The sequence below is a fragment of the Pinus tabuliformis genome, chromosome 1_2 (genome assembly GCF_031772625.1).
Source record: "Pinus tabuliformis cultivar Carrire ecotype Pingquan chromosome 1_2, CPIR1, whole genome shotgun sequence".
Classification (NCBI taxonomy): domain Eukaryota; kingdom Viridiplantae; phylum Streptophyta; class Pinopsida; order Pinales; family Pinaceae; genus Pinus; species Pinus tabuliformis.
In genome coordinates this window covers 1,291,216,577-1,291,237,399 of record NC_142298.1, presented here as the reverse complement: position 1 = coordinate 1,291,237,399, position 20,823 = coordinate 1,291,216,577, and the positions used below count along the sequence as shown (strand labels likewise).

Genomic DNA, 20,823 nt, shown 5'->3' with positions numbered 1-20,823 from the left:
TATGATTTAAATAACATTATTATCATTAATTTATTATAACATTATTATTATGATTATTAACAAATGCAATTTCCTTTCAATACCCTTACGCTCTATCTATCTGATGACATCTCCTTTCTTTCCCAGCCCATGAGATATCTTTGTTTCAATTTTTCCTATCGACATTTTAACTTGTGTCGGTCAAATACATCTGAGATATCTTTGTTTCAATTTTTCCTATCCACATTTTAACTTTGTGTCGGTCAAATACATCTGATATATATTTTATGGATTATAGTTTAACAATTATGTTTTTTTTCCAGAAATTTATGGAAATTCACATCATATTTTGAAAAAATTCTAGGGTTTTTTGTAAATCCAAATAAAGGTTGTTAAAATTCATAATTTTAGGTGCTTCGCAGTTTTTGATGGTGCTGAATCCATTTCTACCATAAAAAACATGATTCAAACACTGCCTCTACAAGTTTTTTTTTTTTTTTTGCCAAGATTCCCGCCACTTTTAACCATCCAGCAATTTCTCAGCCTTCACCTTCGTAGACAACTAATTTTAAAGTATCTCATGTTAAATATCTAATATTTAAAATTTGAAATATTTTATTAAAATTATTTATTTTATGATATTAAAAGTTACATATGAGTATATTAAAAATAAAATATTAAAATAATTTTATCAAAAATTATTTAAATTATTTTATTATTATTATTTTTTAATTTTTAATTATTTAAAGTATTTTATTATTATTATTTTTTAAATTTTAATTTTTTATATTTATATTATAGGGTTACCAAGAGAGAGAGTATTATAATTAATTTTAAAGGAAATTTAGCCATAACTACTTTTGGCTAAATGTACTGTCTATTATTATGGATACTATCGGCTCACAATATGACAATCCCAAATATTGTAATCTTGGGAGACTCTCTAATTACTATACAAAATTTGAACAATGACTCATATCCTAAAGAGAAACAGCTTAATCTCCTCCAAAGATTTGAAAGATAGAAATAAATGAATATAAGGGATGAAGAACTATACCTTAGATATAATAATGATGTATAATAACATTACACCAACCTCAATGCAACTGATATAGGGAGGCAATATGAAGGAAAATTTAAGGATGGATTAACATAAGAAGAGATATGTATATTCAGATGTCGTGGATATTGCTGGGCGAGTGAACCATGTATGGGAGGTGACCCTATTAGATCCACTTGCTCTATCCTCAACGTTCATAGAAAATCACCTACCTTGACTTGATCAAGCATTTTACTATGTGGAGTTTTATGAGGTTAGGCATCATGAATATTATGCTTGATAAGTTGGATTCTCTGTATGAAGCATAGGGCTTCTTAGCATTAATGGGGAAAGTTAGTTTTCTTATGTTTAAGTGTTTGTTGCTTTAGAATAGGGTTAAAATTTTATTTGTTAGGGAGTGGTTCAAACCACCCGATATTGTGAAAGACTATATATTTGAGGCTCATCTGACTCAAGAAATATAGGGCATGTATGAGTGTTTGTACACTCTCTAGGTATCACACCTGGAGAGCCAAATTAATATATAGTTTATATATTCTGTCTCTTCTGTTTTTATCCCTCTTCTGTTTTTATCCTGATATCAGAGCTTCAGGGTTGCCAATCCTGTAAGCTAAGTGAAGGGCGCGACTCAGCCGAAATCGTTGCAAGTGTTGAGTGCACAAATGTGCTGATCCCACTGTAACCCTTTTGCGATTTTTTATTTTGTCGATCGTTGCAGCTATCTGGTGTGAAGTCGCAAAGACCTTCGTGAGTCCACAGTGATAAATCACGCCGACTGTTTTAAGCTACATGTTTGAGGACATCTTTGTAGACTGTTGATTAATGAGGAGGTTGTTGCAAAGAATCCGAGGAAGCTAACATTTGCAGAAGCTGCTCACACCATAGCTCACCATGTGGAGGATCTTTTTCGTTGCTGGTGATAGAGCCTCTATGAAAAAAATTAGGAGGTCATTGGCGTCCATACGTTTGAGGCCACTGAGTTGATCAAAGGCCGTGGAGAAGACCGCAGGAGGCATTCTCGTGGCGGATCAGGAGGCGTGAGGCCGAGAACCCCACACGCCATGGGGCCAGTGACATTGTGTGTTGCTTTCTAATTGCAAGTGCAACCGCGGATTGAGTATTTTGCCTTTGCTGGGAAAGCAAGGTTGGGACTGCCAAAGACTGCCCCTGAACGAGGTCCGGTCGAATAACCCACAAGAAGGGTTGATTGCTTGCCTCCAATCCCCATGCAAACTCTGCCAACTGCTCGTCTGATAGAACTGTAATACTCCCAAAGGATACATATACTATAGACGATACTCTCTGTTCGTCCAGCCATTCAAGGCACTGAGTTTCCTCTTTCCATATGTTGGTGTTTGTTGTATCCCCTGCCGACAGTAAAAGAGGACCGATAGACAGTACTTTTCCTGACAATTTATTGTTGAGGTCCCTCAACACCGGCCCTTCTAAATCGTCGAAACTGTTAACCAAAATTAGTGAAGCCTGGTGCGTGCTCTTTCCCGTGTTTAAGAAGTATTGAAACATAAATTCGGAGGAGTCTGGTCCTATCAGGTAGTTGGGCAGATCTTTGAGGCAGAGTGCTGTCAATCCCGGAATACAAGAGATGAGTTTGTCCTTGGATCGATCATGCATCGCTTTCTCATTTGTTCAAACAAGTGTAGCAAACATTATAGTTCATATCATAATAAAGATATGTGGTTGTTGAGAGTCCCATCCCCACGAATTTGTTGTTGGAGGTTGGAAATTTCAGTAGTGGAGGCGGATCTACTATGGCGTGGATCAAACGTTGTTGATTGCGTGTAGCTGGTCAACGAGAAGTGGGATAGTGGATCTCCTGCTGTGTCAAGCAGATTTCTGGCCTGTCACCACAACAAGCATCGTGGCCAACCTCAATTGTTGTTACATGGATTTGATCCCACACCAAAATATTGGGAGAGAGTCAAGCACTGGTAAGCTGTTGGGATACGATATGCTTGCTTAGAGTGCAATTCATGAGTGGAGGAGAACTCACTGTGCGGTGAGCATGGATCAGGTGAGTGAGAGCGTAGAGGCCTGGTGCAAACGAGGCTAAGGAGAAACTTTTGTTGCTGATTTTTTTTGCAGGAGGCTTGTTTTCTTTTTGGAATTTGTTGGAGGCTTGATTTCAAAACTGTGTTAGTGGTCTTTGGTGGTAGTCTTAACTTGATGTGGCAGAAGTTGACCTGATGAGTGGAGCTGTTGTTTTTATTGCTAAGCAGAGTTTTTGATTCCAGTGACCGTGGAGAAACATTGTTTTTATTTAAGGCCATGCACCATTGAACTGGATCTGGTACTGGGAACATCTGTTTGGAGCACAAATAGGAGGGCTATGGACTTTTGAGTGTTGTCCAAATGTGGAAAGTGGGTGTATATTGAGAAGGGATTAACGAGTGTTGGTGGCCTATGGAGGAGGAAACATAGAGGAGGTTGTTGCATGGATTATTGGTGAGAAGCCCGTGGTGTTGAGATCTGCCATGCGTGCTGTGGATTGATGTAAATTGGTGGCTGCGATCTGTTGCACAATTGAGCAGATCATGAAGAAGATCATAAAGATTTGCGTGAATATCTGTGTGAGGATCTGCTGTTGAGGAGGAAACTGTGGATGTTGTTGAGGAACTGCCTGTGAAGTGATTTGCGTGGGGCTGGTGAGAGCCATTGAATGCTTCTAGCAGTGTGAGGAAATCTCTCATTGTGTTTTGGAGTGGTGTCTGCGTTCAGACTTCCACTGGAGCGGCATATTTGCCTGAAGAGGAGACTGTTCGATCTATCGGTGGATCCATAGAGCCGGTGGAAATATTCGAGTGCTGGTAGAGAATTTGACTGTGGTGGATCAATTTCCAGATCCGAAATTGATAGGGGAGAAAATGGTTCTTCAAAGTAAACTGAAAGAGTCTTGTTAAAAAACTAAGGAGAAAGCATCAAAGGAGAAATGCAAAATATTGTTTTGCTAAATTTAGTGATGTGTTTCAGGTTGACGCTGATGGACAAGTAGTTGATCAAGATGCAGAGTTGGAACTTGGTGAGATTATTAAATGGTTAAATTTACCGTCGTTTTCAGGTATGAATTATGAAATATGGGCAAGTGAAATGAAAACAGTGTTATGGAAGGTAAATTTACTGGATTATGTAGAAGATGTTATTAATGATAGTGGATATGCATCAATATTAAGTCTTATAACATCTGCATTAGATGACACCATCATACTCAGTATACTATATGAACATGGAGAGATTCTTCGTACAAAATTCTTATGGGATGTTTTAGAAATGAAATATGTTTGAATGAGGGCAATGATGTTGAAGATAGTTCTCTTGAAAATGATCCCATATTTGATTGTGAAACTAAAGATACCATGATGGGTGATGAATGTGTGTCTATAACTGAAACTTGTGATGATGAAAACACATCCATTATTGTAGAACCTAAAATTTTTCTAGATGCAGAAATCAAGTTTGATGTGACTTATATACCTCATGATGAGTGGATCAATTTGGTGATTGAAGAACATCTTATTGATGAATTAATGTTTGGTGAGAAGGAAGGCCTATCCTTGCATACAGATCAAATGCAGAACATGCCTATAGCAACAGAACTAAATGAAGAGGCTGAAGGCATAACTATGATAGCAGAAAGGGATGGAGTAGGGAGAGATGGAGAAATGAAAGCTCTCCTAAAGGAATAGGAAGACAAAAGCAAATGTGATCCTCTTTATAAATCTAACATTGTTTTTTGTGCAGATATTGGGAGACAAGAAGAAGAAATTGAAGAATCCCAAGAACCTGCAATATCAAATGTAAAGAATGTTAGTATATACTCGAAGAGGAGGATAAAATTTCATGTGTTCCTCTGGTGGGGGAGAAAATGTAAAAAGGAGGTGAGCCTCCATCATTTTCTTATGGCAAAGAAAGTGAAGATGAAGCTTCATCCAAAAATGAACAAGTATGGGCTCTGTTGCAAGAAGACAAAAATGAGATCTCTGTCTTTTACCATTGTAAGCCTAGCTAAGACTGAGACCAGCAGGCATCGTATGTCATTTGAGTTTTTTTAGTGAACCCTTTCTCCATTAAGGGGGAGTGTTTGCATTAATGGAGAAATTTAGCTTTCCTATGTTTAAGTGTTTGTTACTTTAGAATAGGATTGAGATCCTATTTGTTAGGGAGTGGTTCAAACCACCCGATGTTGTGAAAGTCTATATATTTGAGGCTCATCTGACTCAAGAAATATAGGGTGTGTATGAGCGTTTGTACATTCTCCAGGTATCTCAACTGGAGAGCCAAGTTAATAAATAGTTTATATATTCTGTCTCTTTTGTTTTCATCATGGCTCCTATAATAAATATTTGGATTTTGTTTGGTTCCCTCATAGAAATTCCAGGGTACAATTATAGAGCAACCTCAAAATTTCCCATTAGCACCTTTTATGTCACTCCATTCTGAAGGAATTATTTGGGTTGCTACCCATAGAGACAACGAGATATGTATTTGGATATTTGTGAATGTTTTTTCTATGTGTGTCAATAGGTTATGCTTTCATCTCTCACATCCTTGCAATGAGGTGGATTTGTTCTATCTCCACTTATGGACTCACGATAATCATCTGTCTCTGTAGCGTGGTGGTAGTTGCATGGTCTGTGGTAGCCTCAGTACTCTGGATATAAAAGATCATGGGAAAAATTCGCAGGTTGGTGTCATTTTCCAGAGCTCTATTTCTATTTGGTGTCCTTTGTTCATTAGGGTGAATTCTTCTATTCCCCTCGAAATTCGTCATCTTTGGTGTCTATTTTTTTCTTTCTAGAATCTCCTTTTCCCTCTAGTTTTCTCAATTTGTCTAATCCCAAGCCCTATGAATCGTAAATGCTTTGAACTCAGGTTGGCCTCCCTTGACATAGCCCCCCAAGTATATAGTTTTTGTCAGCTCATTGCTTGATCGCATCTCTTACATTCCCTTTCATAGCCCTATCTTATCCTATTTGTATTCCACAAGTCTAGTCTTCTATGTCGCCTAGTCCGCCCTTCCACGTCACAGACAATAATGACTAGGAAAGGAAACCATAATTCTCTTGGCAGCGCCAGGACCTATAATGACTTCAGTCACCAAATCGAGGCCCTTCAGAGGGAGAACATGGATATCAAATGGAAACTTCATTAAGAGAAAAATTATCTAATCTTTCTCATAAAGGAAATTTATTCCTTGAAGGTCAAGATATCCTATTAAGATGAAAAGCTTGATGAAATTCGACAACAGATGGAGCACCTAAAACAAATGCCTCAAGCACTCACAAACCAAAATATTTCCAACACTACTTCAAGTCCTTGCAAATGAATTCTACATTTAGATCTAAACAAGCGTCAATATGAGACTTTTTTTCTCATTTATTAAAGGGGTCCTTATGTAAATGCGTCCTTTTGTTAGAACAAATTTCTAAGATCTATGCATGGTGAATTGCTATTGTAGTTTGTTTCTAGTCTTTTTGGTACCTCAGATAGTGGAAAACCCTATGAAAGAAGATGCAATGTACGGAATGTATCGTATATTTGTTGTGACTGGGCACATACTTTATATAATTTATTCTCATTTTTGTTTTAAAAAAATATGTCTTTTATTATAATATGATAATTAAAATTATATATAATTTTAGTTTAGTTATATGAAAAAATAAAATATATAATTTTAAAAAGAGGAAATCAAAAACATGCATAAAAAATGGCGGCGATGAAATGAGAGTAGTTTAATAGTGAAGGGAAATTTTGAATAAGGAGAAAGAGGAAAGGTATAAATGAAATGTAAAGTCTTCATATTGTTGGTTTTATTCAAGAAGGTTTTGATAACAAAGTTGCTATACAAGAAGGTATGGCAACATTTTGTGAAAAATAAATGATTTGCTTATTAGTCTCTACTGAGACGTGACTCTAGCAATAGATTATCATGTTGACCACTATTAATTTAGCATTGACTGGTGAAAATTATAATGTTTAATTTTAAAAATAAATAAAATAATTTTTATTATAATTCAAAAAGTAATTTGTTAACATTTAATTGGACAAAATTTTGGATGCCTTATTTCAGGCTTAGTGTGATCTTTCCCATGTCATTAATAATTTTTTCAAATAGTGAGAACTCATTCGTATTCACTATCCTCATGCTCTTGAAATTTATTTTTCAGGATGATTTTGTAAAGGTCGATTGTTGCTCGAACTAACTCGCTTTTGCGTCGATACTTGATCGTACCTGATCGTTGTTGGTGCGAGAGAGAAGTTTGAAGCATTGAAACTATTGTAACTTACTTTGACACCATGTAAGTTACAAAACCATTTAAAAAGAATTTGTCACCTTCCTACAATTTTATCTTTGCCTTAATAAATTCCTTCATTTAAGTATCATTTCATCTAACCCTTTCCATTGCTAAACCATGAAGTTTATGAAGTTTTTATAAATGTCTCCGAGCAATGTTTACAGGTTTTTATTTTAAATAAAATTCAACTTTATAATATATATATATATATATATATATATATATATATATAGATATATATATATTTGTAAAATTATTTATTTAAAATATTAAAACTTAGTTTTAAAAAATAACAAACCTAATCTCCAAACTATAAAAAGCACATTTTATCTTATGCCAAATACGTCAAATCACAACTCAAATCGAAAAAAGTCAAAATTAAATGTACGCCCCCACCCCACACTTAAGCATGGAAAATTTTAAGAAGCCCCCCTAAATTTACATGTATAATAAATGGGCGAATCTCCATGGTATATAGGAAAAATGGAAGGCGATTTTATCAATAATATGATATGTATATATAATTTTTTGGCGAATCTCTCACCAGACATGGCGAATATTTTACTCAATTATAAAATCTTGTGTTTATTGAATACACAAATGAAATCATTGCATTTCTTTAAAATATCTTTTGAAATCAAAATTACCGAAATTACATATCGATAACCTAGTGGGTGTAGGATAAAATTCACCCATGCCATTCACAGAAAGCATGAGAAAAAAACCTAATACTATATATAAAACCAAGAAAAATTCAAATTCATCACTTCTAGGGACCTCGTAACCACCCTGCCAATACACAAGTATGTTCCTGTTCGCAATCAGAAAAATTACCCAAATTACATTCTGTTTACTCCAGCATACGTTGGAAAGTTATAGAAGGATGAATAGTGAAATCAATCCATTCCTTTTAGCCCTGGATTTGTTTCAGTTATATAAATATACTTGTCCAATGTCTATGCTTTAACCATTCACCTTAAGATGTTTTTTACAATATAATTTCCTAAGTCTATTTAATATCTTCATTATCATAAAAACCAACCTATATCCATCTTAACTCCACATCTACCACTCTTAGGGGGATGAAATCTATTTATCCCTCTGAGCACTTGGTAGACCCAGAATTAAGATGGATCTAAGATGATAGAATTTCCCCTTTAAATAGTCTATGCTCGCATGGATACCATGGTATTACCATGGGTCAATACCATGGGTTATCATAAACTTGGAGCTTAAAAATTACTATTAGTAATTTATAAAAATTAATAAAATTAATAGTTGATTTTTATTTTATTTTTTATTTTAACCAAGCTAAAATGTTTAACATACATTAAATTACAACATCCATTTTTACTCTTGATCGGATCAAATATTTTTTCATTCTATGCTAGTTTGCATATCATGATATTTGATACCTCTCGGGGGTTAGTAGATCCAAAGTAAAGATGGATCTATGCTGGTTTAATTCCCCCATTTAAATAGGCTACATTCTAGTTGAATACCATCGGTCAATACCATGTGCTATTTTGGTGAATACCATGGGTCAATACCATGTGCCATTTTTATTTTTATTAATACTAATATTAGGGTTAATAGTGTTTTTCTGCATGGCATTAATAACAATCTAGTCCATGGTATTTGTCCCATAGTATTTTGCCCATAGGTTTTACCTAAATATAACACATTTTTTGAGTGTTCGTAAATATAAGGTGACTTATGGAGTAAATATAAAAAAATGTTTTATTTGTTTACCATACCTCTCGTTTATTTATATTTTTATTAATTTACCATACCTCTTTTACAAATATGGTATTTGGCCCATAGGATTCACTAAAATAAAACCTCTTTCTTGAGCCTTCATAAATAGAACGAGGGTTATGGACTAAATATAAAAAGAGGTTTTATTTATTTACCCTGCGTCTAGTTTATTTATATTTTTATTTACTTACCATACCTTTTGAGCAAGTATAAAAGGACGTTTTATTTATTTACCATGCCTCCACTTTACTTATATTTTGATTTGTTTACACCCTTGCATGTATATAAGGTGACTTATGGAGTAAATATAAAAAATGTTTTATTTATTTACCATACCTCTCATTTATTTATATTTTTATTAATTTACCATACCTCTTTTATAAATATGGTACTTGGGCCTTTGGCCAATAGGATTCACTTAAATAAAACCTATTCTCGAAAATGGGCGAATGGATTCACTTAAATAAAACCTATTCTTGAAAATGGGCGAATGGAAGGTTGTAACTCCTAATTTCAAGGGCTAAACTTACCTTTTTTACCCTCTCCCTTAAAATAAGGTGGGTTATTTGAGGTGATTTGTAAAAATGTACTATGATACAAAATATTCGCCAACTAAAAATTTAAAACCCCTTAATTTCGCCAAAGGGCGAACATTCGCCCCTAAAATTTTCTATGCACTTAAGTATTAAACCACGCTAACCTTTCATGGCTCGAGATGTGTGAAGGATTAATCAATGGTTTCTGGGGGGCAGGATTGCCTATTCGAATTTTAACCTACCCCCCATCCTCCCTCTAAAATGTTGTTTTAAATTTACTACTTTTTACTACTGTGGGGCTCTCATGCATTTCAGGTTCGTACCCCCCTCCTAAATCAGTTACTACCTAACCCCCTCCCCAAAAGCCATTATCCATATTAATTTGAATTTTATAAAATGTGACAGGAGGGAAATTTCATATTTTCATGAAATAAATTTTAGGAGTTGTCTTTAGTGTGACATTTTGGACTTTTTCGCTGCTAGAATCCAACGGAAAATTTCCAGGTGAAATCTTAGTTTGTGTTATTTAAACTGGTTTTTTGATTGTATAAATGAATTCAACACCCTGAAAAACCTCTGCGGCATTTCAATTGTGTAGGAGTTACCCATCAAGTTTGTGATTTCAATAAATTCTTGCCAGATTTTAGAGAAATTAGACAGAAAAAACCCACCGGAAAAGCTTCCAAAAAGTCTCACTAAAGACAACTCCTAAATTTTATAAGGATGATAGGCTGAGTAAAATTTCACTGAGGTGAAAGGATTATAGGTCATACATTTAAGTAAATGAATTTACAGGTGAAAGCTATAAGTGATATATTTATGAAATGACGTTATCGGTGAAAGAAAAAGGAGGCCAGTAAAAACATTCTTTTTTTTACACAGAATAAAGAAATATATTTTTGTTATGGTATAAAGAGGACAAATGCATGGAAAATGAGATTTGGATAAATACTTATCCAAATATTTTACTCGAGTAAAAGGGGAAAGTAAAAACAAATGCTCTACCAACCATGGAAAAATAAGACATGGTTTTTAAAAAATCCATGGGGAGGAAATCGCTTAATGGTTTTCAGAAATATGTTTATGAATCCATTTATTATCAATATATTAATTTAGGCAAAACAACACATGGTTTTCATATCCATTGGAAGGGAATCACTTGATGGTTTTATGAAATATGTTTATGGATTATATTTATTGATAAATACCAAAACAAGACATAGATTTCAATCAAATTGATGGATTTACGAGATATAATTATTTGAGGAGAAATTCATGAAAATAAAGAAATACGAAATTTATTTACAGAAAATTTGAAAAACATTTCTCAAGATATTTTTTTCCAAAATATTTTACAACAATGGTGAAACATTTTTGAAAAAGTGACATAAAATCATTGGTTAATTCAAGCATTGGAAATTCAAAGGACACCTAGAAATACAAATTAGTCAACTAGATTATATACATGATTTTAGCATTTGAAGGAGGAAGATCATCGGTCATTCCTATCCAAATTTAGAGGCAGTGATATCAACATTCAAAAGACACCTAGCAACAAAAGATCAACAAACTAGGATCAATGTGTAGTTTTCCAATAGATAGTTTAAGTAGCTCAAGAGTTCAAGGTAGAAGACTTGCAAACAACTCCAAGTTTCCAATAAATAAATTAAAGATATTATTTTTTTTTTAGTTATTGTTCAGGGTTTTATTCCAGAAATATTGTAACAGATTAGGAGAGATTTATTTTATATATTGTTTCATTTGTAATGTAAAAGGGTGAGCTTTTTATGCTCAAACCCAGTCACTTTGTAAAGATTTTATTATATAAATCCTAAGTGAAGTATTCTAGCTCCAGTTCTTGACAGAAATTGTGTTTCCTATATGTTTTTCTAGTGCTTTCATACCTTATTTTTTGCACATCTTCAAAGTAACATAGGAGATCTGGATAAGAATAGATTGAGTTTCAATCTATTTGAAATCCCCTGTAAAGTTATAATCATTTAAAGAGATTAATTAACTATATTGTTTGTCTTGGTTAATTTCTATACATCTGTTGATTTTTTCTTTCTACCATCTTTTGAATGTTTTTTTTGGTTGTAGAAATCTTCTACAGGCATCCTCTATGTCTCGTTCATTAAGATTTAATTATGAATACTTAACTATCATGAATTTCCTTTTATTCTTCTGCCAAATTCTTTAAAAAAATCATGTTATTCTGTCAAATTGGACAGTACTATGACCAAGGACTTTGCAAGAGCGGGCTTTATTCATATATAGAGATTTGACGATCATTAGCAACCACCCAAAATAAATCATAAATCTGGTCATTGTGATTCATAAGGTGATGTCTAGTGACAATGAACAACGTTAAACAAATCCTCGTAACAATTGAGGGAGCCCCCTTTGGTTCAAGGGCCAACTTGAACCTAAATACTGGTAGATTTGGTTTCTCGGCATAGTTTTTGCAGCCAAGAACTGCCTACAAGAAACGAGTACAATAAAAACCATTGTATCTTCTTTCTATCTCTGTTACTCGTGATCGTTACGATTTTAGAAGTAGTAGAACATATTCCTCCCTTCCATGTTTCCATACATATGTAGTTGACCAACAGTTTGATGAATTTGAATGGTATTGGGTTTGAAAATATCTTCACTATACATGGTTTCTAATACATCTAGGATTTGTAGTGGATAGACCTTCTACCATTTCTCTGCTTCCTTGATCCTTTCTCATGGTGGTCAAAAAGTATGAATTCATACTGGCCTCTTCTTATGTTGTTAAATTTAGATAACACCATGCAACACATCTAGGTAAAGTGTTTTTCATTTTTTTCCTTTTTTCAGAAAAGTCTTAGATAAAGTTAATGGTCTTATGATCAAAATTGAGTGATGGTGTTGAACAAGAATATGGTTAGACAATTAACATGATGGAAATCAAACCCAAGTTCAATTCTCTAAGACTTCTCAACAACAAAATAACACATAGCTTCAAGAACAACAAAGTTGTAGTTGGAGTCAATGGTTGTTTGGAGATAGGAGATTCAAAGTGGAAAAAAAAAGAATAGTTTTGGTACTACTTCATACAGTTCTCGTCGTGAAACAAGAGAAAGAGAGGCCAAGGAAAAGATTGTGTTCCACATATTTTGGTTTTCAAATAAGACAAAGACCTTAAGCGAAATAATGAGGTTGTTAGAGCAAAATGATAGTCAAATTCAATAGACAATGAAGCATCTTTGCAACAATTGAGTAAGTGTATAATTAAGTGGAATATAAATTTTGAAGTTATTAGAGCAAAATGATGGATACAATGGAGCATCTTTGCAACATTTCAAAAAAATGTAATCGAGTAAGAATATATATTTTAAATGAGGTAGTTATAAAAGTTCAATAAAAATATGAATGCCAATTATAACGAAAATTTTAATGCATTTATAAATTTAGAATTTTTAATCATTTTATAAAATTATTTTTAATTAGATTGTAGTTTTTGAAATATTTTAAATTTTGACAAATAAAAATAAAATCGACTACTTAATTTCATTGATATACACTTAAGTTAGATTGAAATAATTTCTAATTTGTTTAAATCGATATAGAATTATAATAGTTATTATATATTTATTTTCATATATAAAGTTATATGCCAGTAATTTTAATTTCAGTGAGAATGGTAAGTCGTGAATCCACATCAGTTATCCAATTACATTTAAGTATGTCTCTCCTACAAAGGAATTACATTTAATCTCTCCATGTTTCCTGGTGAAAAATAAGAGAATCAATAGTATAGAAAAATTATTTAAGAATGCGAAGTTTTGAATTTTTGAATTTTTTATTTTTTCTTTTTCAATTTTTAATTATTGAACTGAGATTTCTGTGATCTATATCAATTTTATTGAAGAATTTTCGGCGAAAATTATATAGAAAAACTTATGTCGCCGCGTTTCGAACCATCCAGTGTGGTTCATGGTCAGGACAAGTTGAATGAGCAGATCACATTTAGCACATTAAATAGACATGACAGAAAATCCATGACTCAACTATTAAAAATAACAGCTATGATAACTTTTCATCGATTTTTTAATATATTTAACTTTTTAACATTAAATAGAATAAAATTTAATAAGCTAAAATAGTTTTTTATAATTAATGGTATCAATATTTTATATAATGAAATCATTTTCTATTTTCTAATAATTTAGTGAAAATTTAAGGTTATGATGAAGGAGATTTGTAATTTTCTTAAATATGTCAAATAATTAAAATTATTGAAAATAATTTAAATATTATTAAGAAAATATAAACAATTAAATTTTAAAAATATATAAGATATATTGGCTAAAATTCTGTATAGATTAACTTTTTATTTATTGAATATTATTTTTTTATAAAGTATAATGTGATGGTTCTTTTAATAGTTATTATATAAATATGATAGAAAATTTGTATAAATATATAAATAATATTTTTATTTGTTTGTTATTATTTTGCAATTTTTTTTTAATGATGATTTTATTTATTTAAAATAAATGATTTTTTCCTTTAATTTCTTAAAGAGGACAATTTATTTTTCTCACTCTATTATAGGAGTTCTGATATACCATATTTTATTATGGAGCTTATAAGTGTTTATTCTTAGTTCACCTATATTGATTTTTTTCTAAAGATGCTTTTGATATTCTAGATAAAAATAAATACCCTCTTTATAATATCTTGTTATTTTCTTATCTTATGTCTCCTTAATGATATAAATATTCTATATAATGAAATCATCCTCTATTCTCCAATAATTTAGCCCAGAGTTAACGTCATGATTGAGGACATTTGTAATTTTTTTATATACGAAAAATATAAATAGAAAATAATAAAAATATACTACTTTTTCCTACCATTATTCATTGGTATGTTAAATAATGGGTCCTTTCATTTCCATAGATATTTTAATTTGTGTGGATTCAACTTTACAATATGTGGTGTATGTAAGGTAATAGGTCTAGAACTACAGAACTATGCAAGTGGGAAAATACGTCGATCTAATAATTTTGATAGATTCAATTCACCTAGATATTAATTTCTAAATGAATTGTACCAAAAACAATGTTTATAGAATTTTCATTTTTATTATCTTAATTCTTTTTGTGTTGTTAGGTTGAAGTGTGCAAGCTACACTAAAGAGAAAGCCATATATTAATTGTAAAGTGTAATAGTAGTGAATACTAAACCAACGATAAAGGTGGTGTAGTCATTCTAAAGATGATATCTACATATATTTAACATTAGTGAATAAAAAATTAATTCTGCAAAATTAATAAACACATTTTAATTTACATAATAATTGTCACTTTAGCTTCATTCATATGATTGATATCACTTACAAATAATATAAACATTGATAAATAATTCTTTCCAATAAAAATTTAGTGGAAATTAATAAATCCATTGTAATTTACATAATAGTTATGGATTCAAGCTGGTTGATGTCACTTAAAAAATAATACATATATTAATGTTTTGTACTAAATATTATAGTTGAAATTAGTAGAAACATTATAATTTACATAATAATTACCCGTTAAACATTATTGACCTCAGTTAAAAATAATACGTACATTAATAGACAAGGTCATTGAAATGAAAATTGTAATTAAAATTTGAGTATATACTTATGACGATTGCAATTAAACATACGTTCACTTACACTTATATTTCTAGTTGTCTAAACATGACCTAGGAAGCAACCCTTTTCATTTGTATAAAAGCAAGTTCATAAATGATGTATTGTGATAATTATTATTTATATATTTAATAATATTTTCTTTTTACTGAAAAATAATTGGTTTATAAATGCAGGACATCACACATTAATGAAAAATGTGTTAGGTGTTATAATTTTTTCTTATTACTAATATTTAGATTAGTAAATAGCTGTTGAGTTTGATGGTACCGGCATGGAGATTTGAGTTTGAGACAACACACATATTAATGAAAAATGTGTTAGGTGTTATCTTTTTGTCTTATTACTAATATTTAGATTACTAAATCGTTGTTGAGTTTGACGGTACCGGTACTGAGATTTGAGTGTGATGGTATTCAGTTTCATGAAAAGTCCGTGAGATATCAGAGTCTCATTATAATCAAAACTTAAAAAAATTATATGAAAGCCATATCCTGGTTGGCAATAACAAAAACAAATCCATGTGAATAGCATTATTCGGCCAGCTCACTCAAAGCTTTACATATCCACTTGAATATATTTTCAAATGACATCTGAATGATCCAATGATTTCAAAATATCTCGGAGTGGCTCTGGCCCCATTCAAATAAACTAGTAATTTCAAAGAACATAAAAATACGATTTGACGAAAGGTGAAAAAGTTGCAGAAGACTATACATTATCTGAAACCATCTTTATAATTAGGCCATGACATAGCGGTGTCAAACATGTTTTATGAAACGCAATACAGAAATAAATGGTACTGCCTTTGTGTTACACATAAAGTATTTGGCACAGTTCTGCATTTCAAGCCTTTAAAATCAAAGACATGTATTGGCATTATAGCCATATAAATTCAAGATTTTCCCCAATATTTTACATATCACTGTAGTAACTAACACAGTACCTAGTACCGAAAAGAAAATAATGTTAGGTTTTTTCGGGACCTCGAGCAATGGTGCAACCCATGAAGACCTAGTCTTCTGCCTGCGCTTCGACGCCTCTTCTGCACCCTAGGTCCTCCTGCCCTGCGGCCCTGCGGCCCTGGGCCCTCTGCCTTACTATGACTGTCCGTGAGGTTGAGACACTGTGCTGCTGTTAGGTTCGTTTGCTTCGGAGAGGGGCTTGTAAGCTAGGGTTCGCCCCCATGGAGGCCGCAGGCAGGCCACCTCCCCCCCTCACCGCCTCCATCTACCAAAGCCTTCTCTCAACTCTTGGCCGATTTGCCCCGAAGAAAAGAATGAACCAGCCAAGTTTGTCAACATGCTCGAGGATATTCCTGAAATTTCCTTGCCGCTAGAAACCCCGATCTAAGTCACCCTGTCCTTGGCTGAGTGAGCCCTCGTTGTCCAGTTCACCGGTCTATGGACTTCTCCTAATTCCACTGAGATATGGGTCAATAATAACTGGGCACCATTGATCAAGAATAGTGTCACTTCTTATTTATTAGGATGAGGTTTTTTCTCTTCGAATTCACCTCTAAGGACAAGAAGGATCTGATCATCTAGAATGGCCCCTATTTCATGGGCCCCAAGGGTCTCTATCTCAACAAATGGACGTTGGATTTTGACCCTACAGTCGACATTCCCACGACTGTCCCGGTGTGGGTCAGGCTTCCAAACCTTCCAGTGCATTGATGGAACTGGGACTCGCTGAAATACATCGGCAACAGAAATTCATAGATATGGAAAATAACAAAGATCAATATGACTGTGCCTGAATCTGCATAGAAGTAGATCTAGAAGTGGGACTTCCAGAAGCCATCAAAATCAAAGTAGGAAGATGGACCCATTTGCAGAAGCTAGATTATGAGCAGTTGCCCTTCAAATGCTGAAAATGCCATGTCTACGGACACTTTGCCAGAGAATGTCCATCCAATGCTGAATCGGCTAAGGGTAAAAAAGAAGGTTGGAACCAGGTCAAGCGAGCCAAGAAAACCCAAAATAATGTTGGTCCAAATGGAAGAGACCCCTTGCAGGCCCCTCCTCAGCAACCCCCTTCCATAATGGAGCAAGAAAATAAATTTGCCCCTTTAAGCTCGCAAATAGAGGAAACACAGGAAGCAAATACCCAAAAATCATCCCCCCTCGCAAAAGGTACCCCCTCTTCTCCCAAGGGGGCAATCCTTGCTGAGAGCTCTAAAGGAAACACTGTAGAAGTCTAGGAAGCTGAGCAAGAATCTGAAGGCTCGGAGGAAGAAGGCGAAATAGGAGAATCCCAAGCTTCAGTAAGGAGATCCACAAGAGGCTGCAAAATAGATCGGGAAAAAAGATAGCAGGAAAATTTCAAATATAAGCTCCAAGGCAGCCAGCCAACTCTCGACAAGTTATTAGCATCAAAACCAAATATGGTGAGAAATCAGCACCAAGGCTCCAAGGGAGCCAACCAGAAATACAAATGATGAAGATTGTCTCATGGAACTGTAGAGGTATGGGGAGCAAAATTAAAGAAGAAGTCATTAGAAGTTTAATAAGGACAGAAGCTCCTGACATACTCCTCATCCAGGAGACCAAACTGGAGGACTCCATATTCCTTCGGGTAAGTAAGAAACTCTATAATAAATGTGAGGCAAAAGCAATCTCAGCCCGAGGGGCTTCTGGTAGGTTGGGCACCCTCTGGAATGCAAGTAAATTCTCAGTCATTTCTGAGACCCTCAATACTCATTGGTTGTTCTTAAAATTGCAGCTCTTAGACTCAAAAGAGATTTTTAGTCTCTTCAATGTGTATGTCCCTGTGAACGCTGGGCAAAAAAGGCTTGCAGGGAATCCATAAGAAACCAAGAAGACCTCGTTAATCTTGAGAACACCATCATTGTCGAAGATCTTAATCTAACTCCCCTGTCAGCTGACAAGAGAGAAGGCAGCATTGTTCCTGACCCGACAAGGGAATGAGCAGAGGACCTTATGCAGGACTGGGATCTGCTGGACATTAAGCTAATTTTTGGCAAGTAAACTTGGACTAATAAAATAATTGGACCCTGTCACATCGCTGCCAGGTTGGACAAATTCTTTCTTCAAAGCTCTTTTCTTCTGCTTGGATTAGAGGCTAAAGTCCACATTCTCCCATGCAGCACTTCTGATCATAAACCCATCAAGCTGGAACTCGTGTCTCAGCTTGATATTAGTCCTATTCCCTTCAGATTTATCCCACTCTGGGCTAAGGAATCTAGCTTCATGTAATTAGTTAAGGACATCTAGTTGCAACAGGTCAAAGGCTCCTCCTTTTTCGTTTGGGAGGAGAAGCTCAAAAGAGTGAAAAGGGCATTGAAAAGTTGGGCCAAATCTCTGCCCAATCGAGCCAACGAAAGAAAAAAAATTCAATGCACACTAGAAATTCACCATCTCCAGGTTGAAAAAGCTGATATAACAAAAGAGATTTTAGATAAAGAAGCCCAGCTCCAGCAAAACTATCATAAGGCTTGTCTAGTTGAGGAAGAATACTAGAGGCTTAATTCATGTAGCCTCTGGCTTAAACCAGGGGACAGGAACTCTTCCTTCTTTCACAAACAAGGTCAGGCAAGGAAATGTACCAACTCCATCTCTGAAATCAAAGATGGCACTACTATCCACAAGGATAATACAAACATAAAAAAGCAGCCTCCTTTCATTTTAAAAGTCTGTATAGTGAAGATATAAATCTGGACCAACACTCTGATATGATGGATGTGGTCCCCTCCTTGATTACTGGTGAAATGAACCATCTCCTCGAAGCTAAAGTCACCAAGAATGAAGTCAAGGATACCCCCTTTGCCATGGACCCAGACAAAGTCCCTGGCCCGGATGGATTCTCAGCCAGAATCCTCTAAATTTGCTGGTCGATTGTGGAAAAAGATCTTTACAAAATGGTTCTAAATTCCCAAGTTTGCTAGAAAATTGGAGGCAACACGAACTTTTCTTTTCTTGTTCTCATCCCCAAAGAGAAAGGAGCCAACTCCTTCAACATGTTTCACCCGATCTCGCTTTGTAATATTGGTTATAAATTGATTACCAAAGTTATCGCTAATGGATTGAAGCCCATCCTCCCCAAAATCATTTTGGAAAGCCAAGGAGGCTTCATTCAAGGTAGACAGATTGTGGACAATTTCATTCTGGTCCAAGAGGCAATCCACTCAAGTCTAAGCTGCAATGAAAAAGGTATGGTTGTCAAACTTGATTTAACAAATGCATTTGATCGAGTTAGGCATAGTTTTCTAATGAAAGTCTTACATAAGCTTGGATTTGGTGAGAAATTTATAAACTAGATTCAGGCTTGCATTTCGGAGCCTTGGATTGCCCAGTTAGTAAATGGCAGAGCTGCTGATTTTTTCAAAGCCACGAGAGGGCTCAAGTAGGGGTGCCCTCCCTCACCACTTCTATTTGTTCTTCAAGCCTCAGTCCTCAGTTTTTATTTAAACAAAAAAAATGATGGATCAGGAAATCGCTGGGCTCTGCATAGCAAGAGGCGTTAAAAACATAAATCATGCCCCCTTTGCAGATGACACCTTATTACTGGGAGGTGCCTATGTGCTCATGGCCTCCAAATTTAAAGGAGTTTTGGATGAGTTTTGTATGGTCTCAGGAAGTAGTCTAAACTATGGCAAATGTCATATCTATTGCTAGAACACCACTTCTAGCTTGCTCAACTCCATTTCCAGAACCTTTGACTTAGCAGCTTCGTCAAATTGGACTTCCTTCAAGTACTTGGGCCTCCTTGTTTTTCTCAAAAGAGCCTACAGCAGAGATTGGCTCCCACAATTGGAGAAATTCAAGATCAAATTTCTTGCCTAGAGCTTTTCCTGGATTAACATCGTTGGTGAGTCTATTCTCATAAAATCTATTCTTAACAACCTTCCCTTATTTCAGTTTTCTGTCCTTCTTGCTCCACTGGCATTCTCAGCAAAATGGAGGAGATCATTCGAATTTTTTTTTGGAAGGGGGGTAAGTAGAATGAGAAAAAGATTCTGCTAGTCAACTCGGAATCCATCTCCAAATCTCTATTGGAAGGAGGCTTGAATTTAAAAAATCTTGGCATCCATAATATTGCAATGGGAGCTAAATTAATCTGGAGAATTGTTGCTCTTAGCCCTCGCTGGGCGCAATTAGCTCTTTGGAAAAAATATTTCAAAGGCCAACAATCCCGCTACCTAGACCACCCTCAGACACATCCAAATATGCCCTTTCTGAAGCTCTGTTTCAAAACCTACCCTCTCATCAATGCTCATGCCTATTGGATTCCCAGTGATGGAAAAAAGGATCAACCTTTCGACAGGTAGGATAATGAGCAATGAGACGCTGGGAGACTGTAGTTCACTCCAAGTGTTGTGCAGATGGATGAACGAGACTGGAATGCGTTCCTTGTGGGACATTTCCATTTGGCAAGATTCAAGCTGGGTTGGCTGGAATCTTCAAATGCCCCTAAAATTGTTTATGGAGCGCGAGATCCTATTATCTAAGCTCCACAGATTGGCTCCAACGCTAGCACGAAATCGTG

The 20,823-nt window shown here is 34.5% G+C and overlaps 1 protein-coding gene across 1 annotated transcript; it reads right to left on the bottom strand.

The window, feature by feature from the left end:
* Positions 1-2,023: 2,023 nt before the first annotated feature.
* Positions 2,024-2,671, bottom strand: LOC149210947 (linamarin synthase 1-like). The gene has a single exon (XM_089399148.1). It carries the CDS (start codon positions 2,669-2,671, stop codon positions 2,024-2,026), a length of 648 nt encoding a protein of 215 aa, XP_089255274.1.
* Positions 2,672-20,823: the final 18,152 nt, after the last annotated feature.

Coding starts and splice junctions, on each gene's coding strand:
- LOC149210947 (XM_089399148.1), bottom strand. CDS start 2,671: ATGCATGATCGATCCAAGGACAAACTCATCTCTTGTATTCCGGGATTG.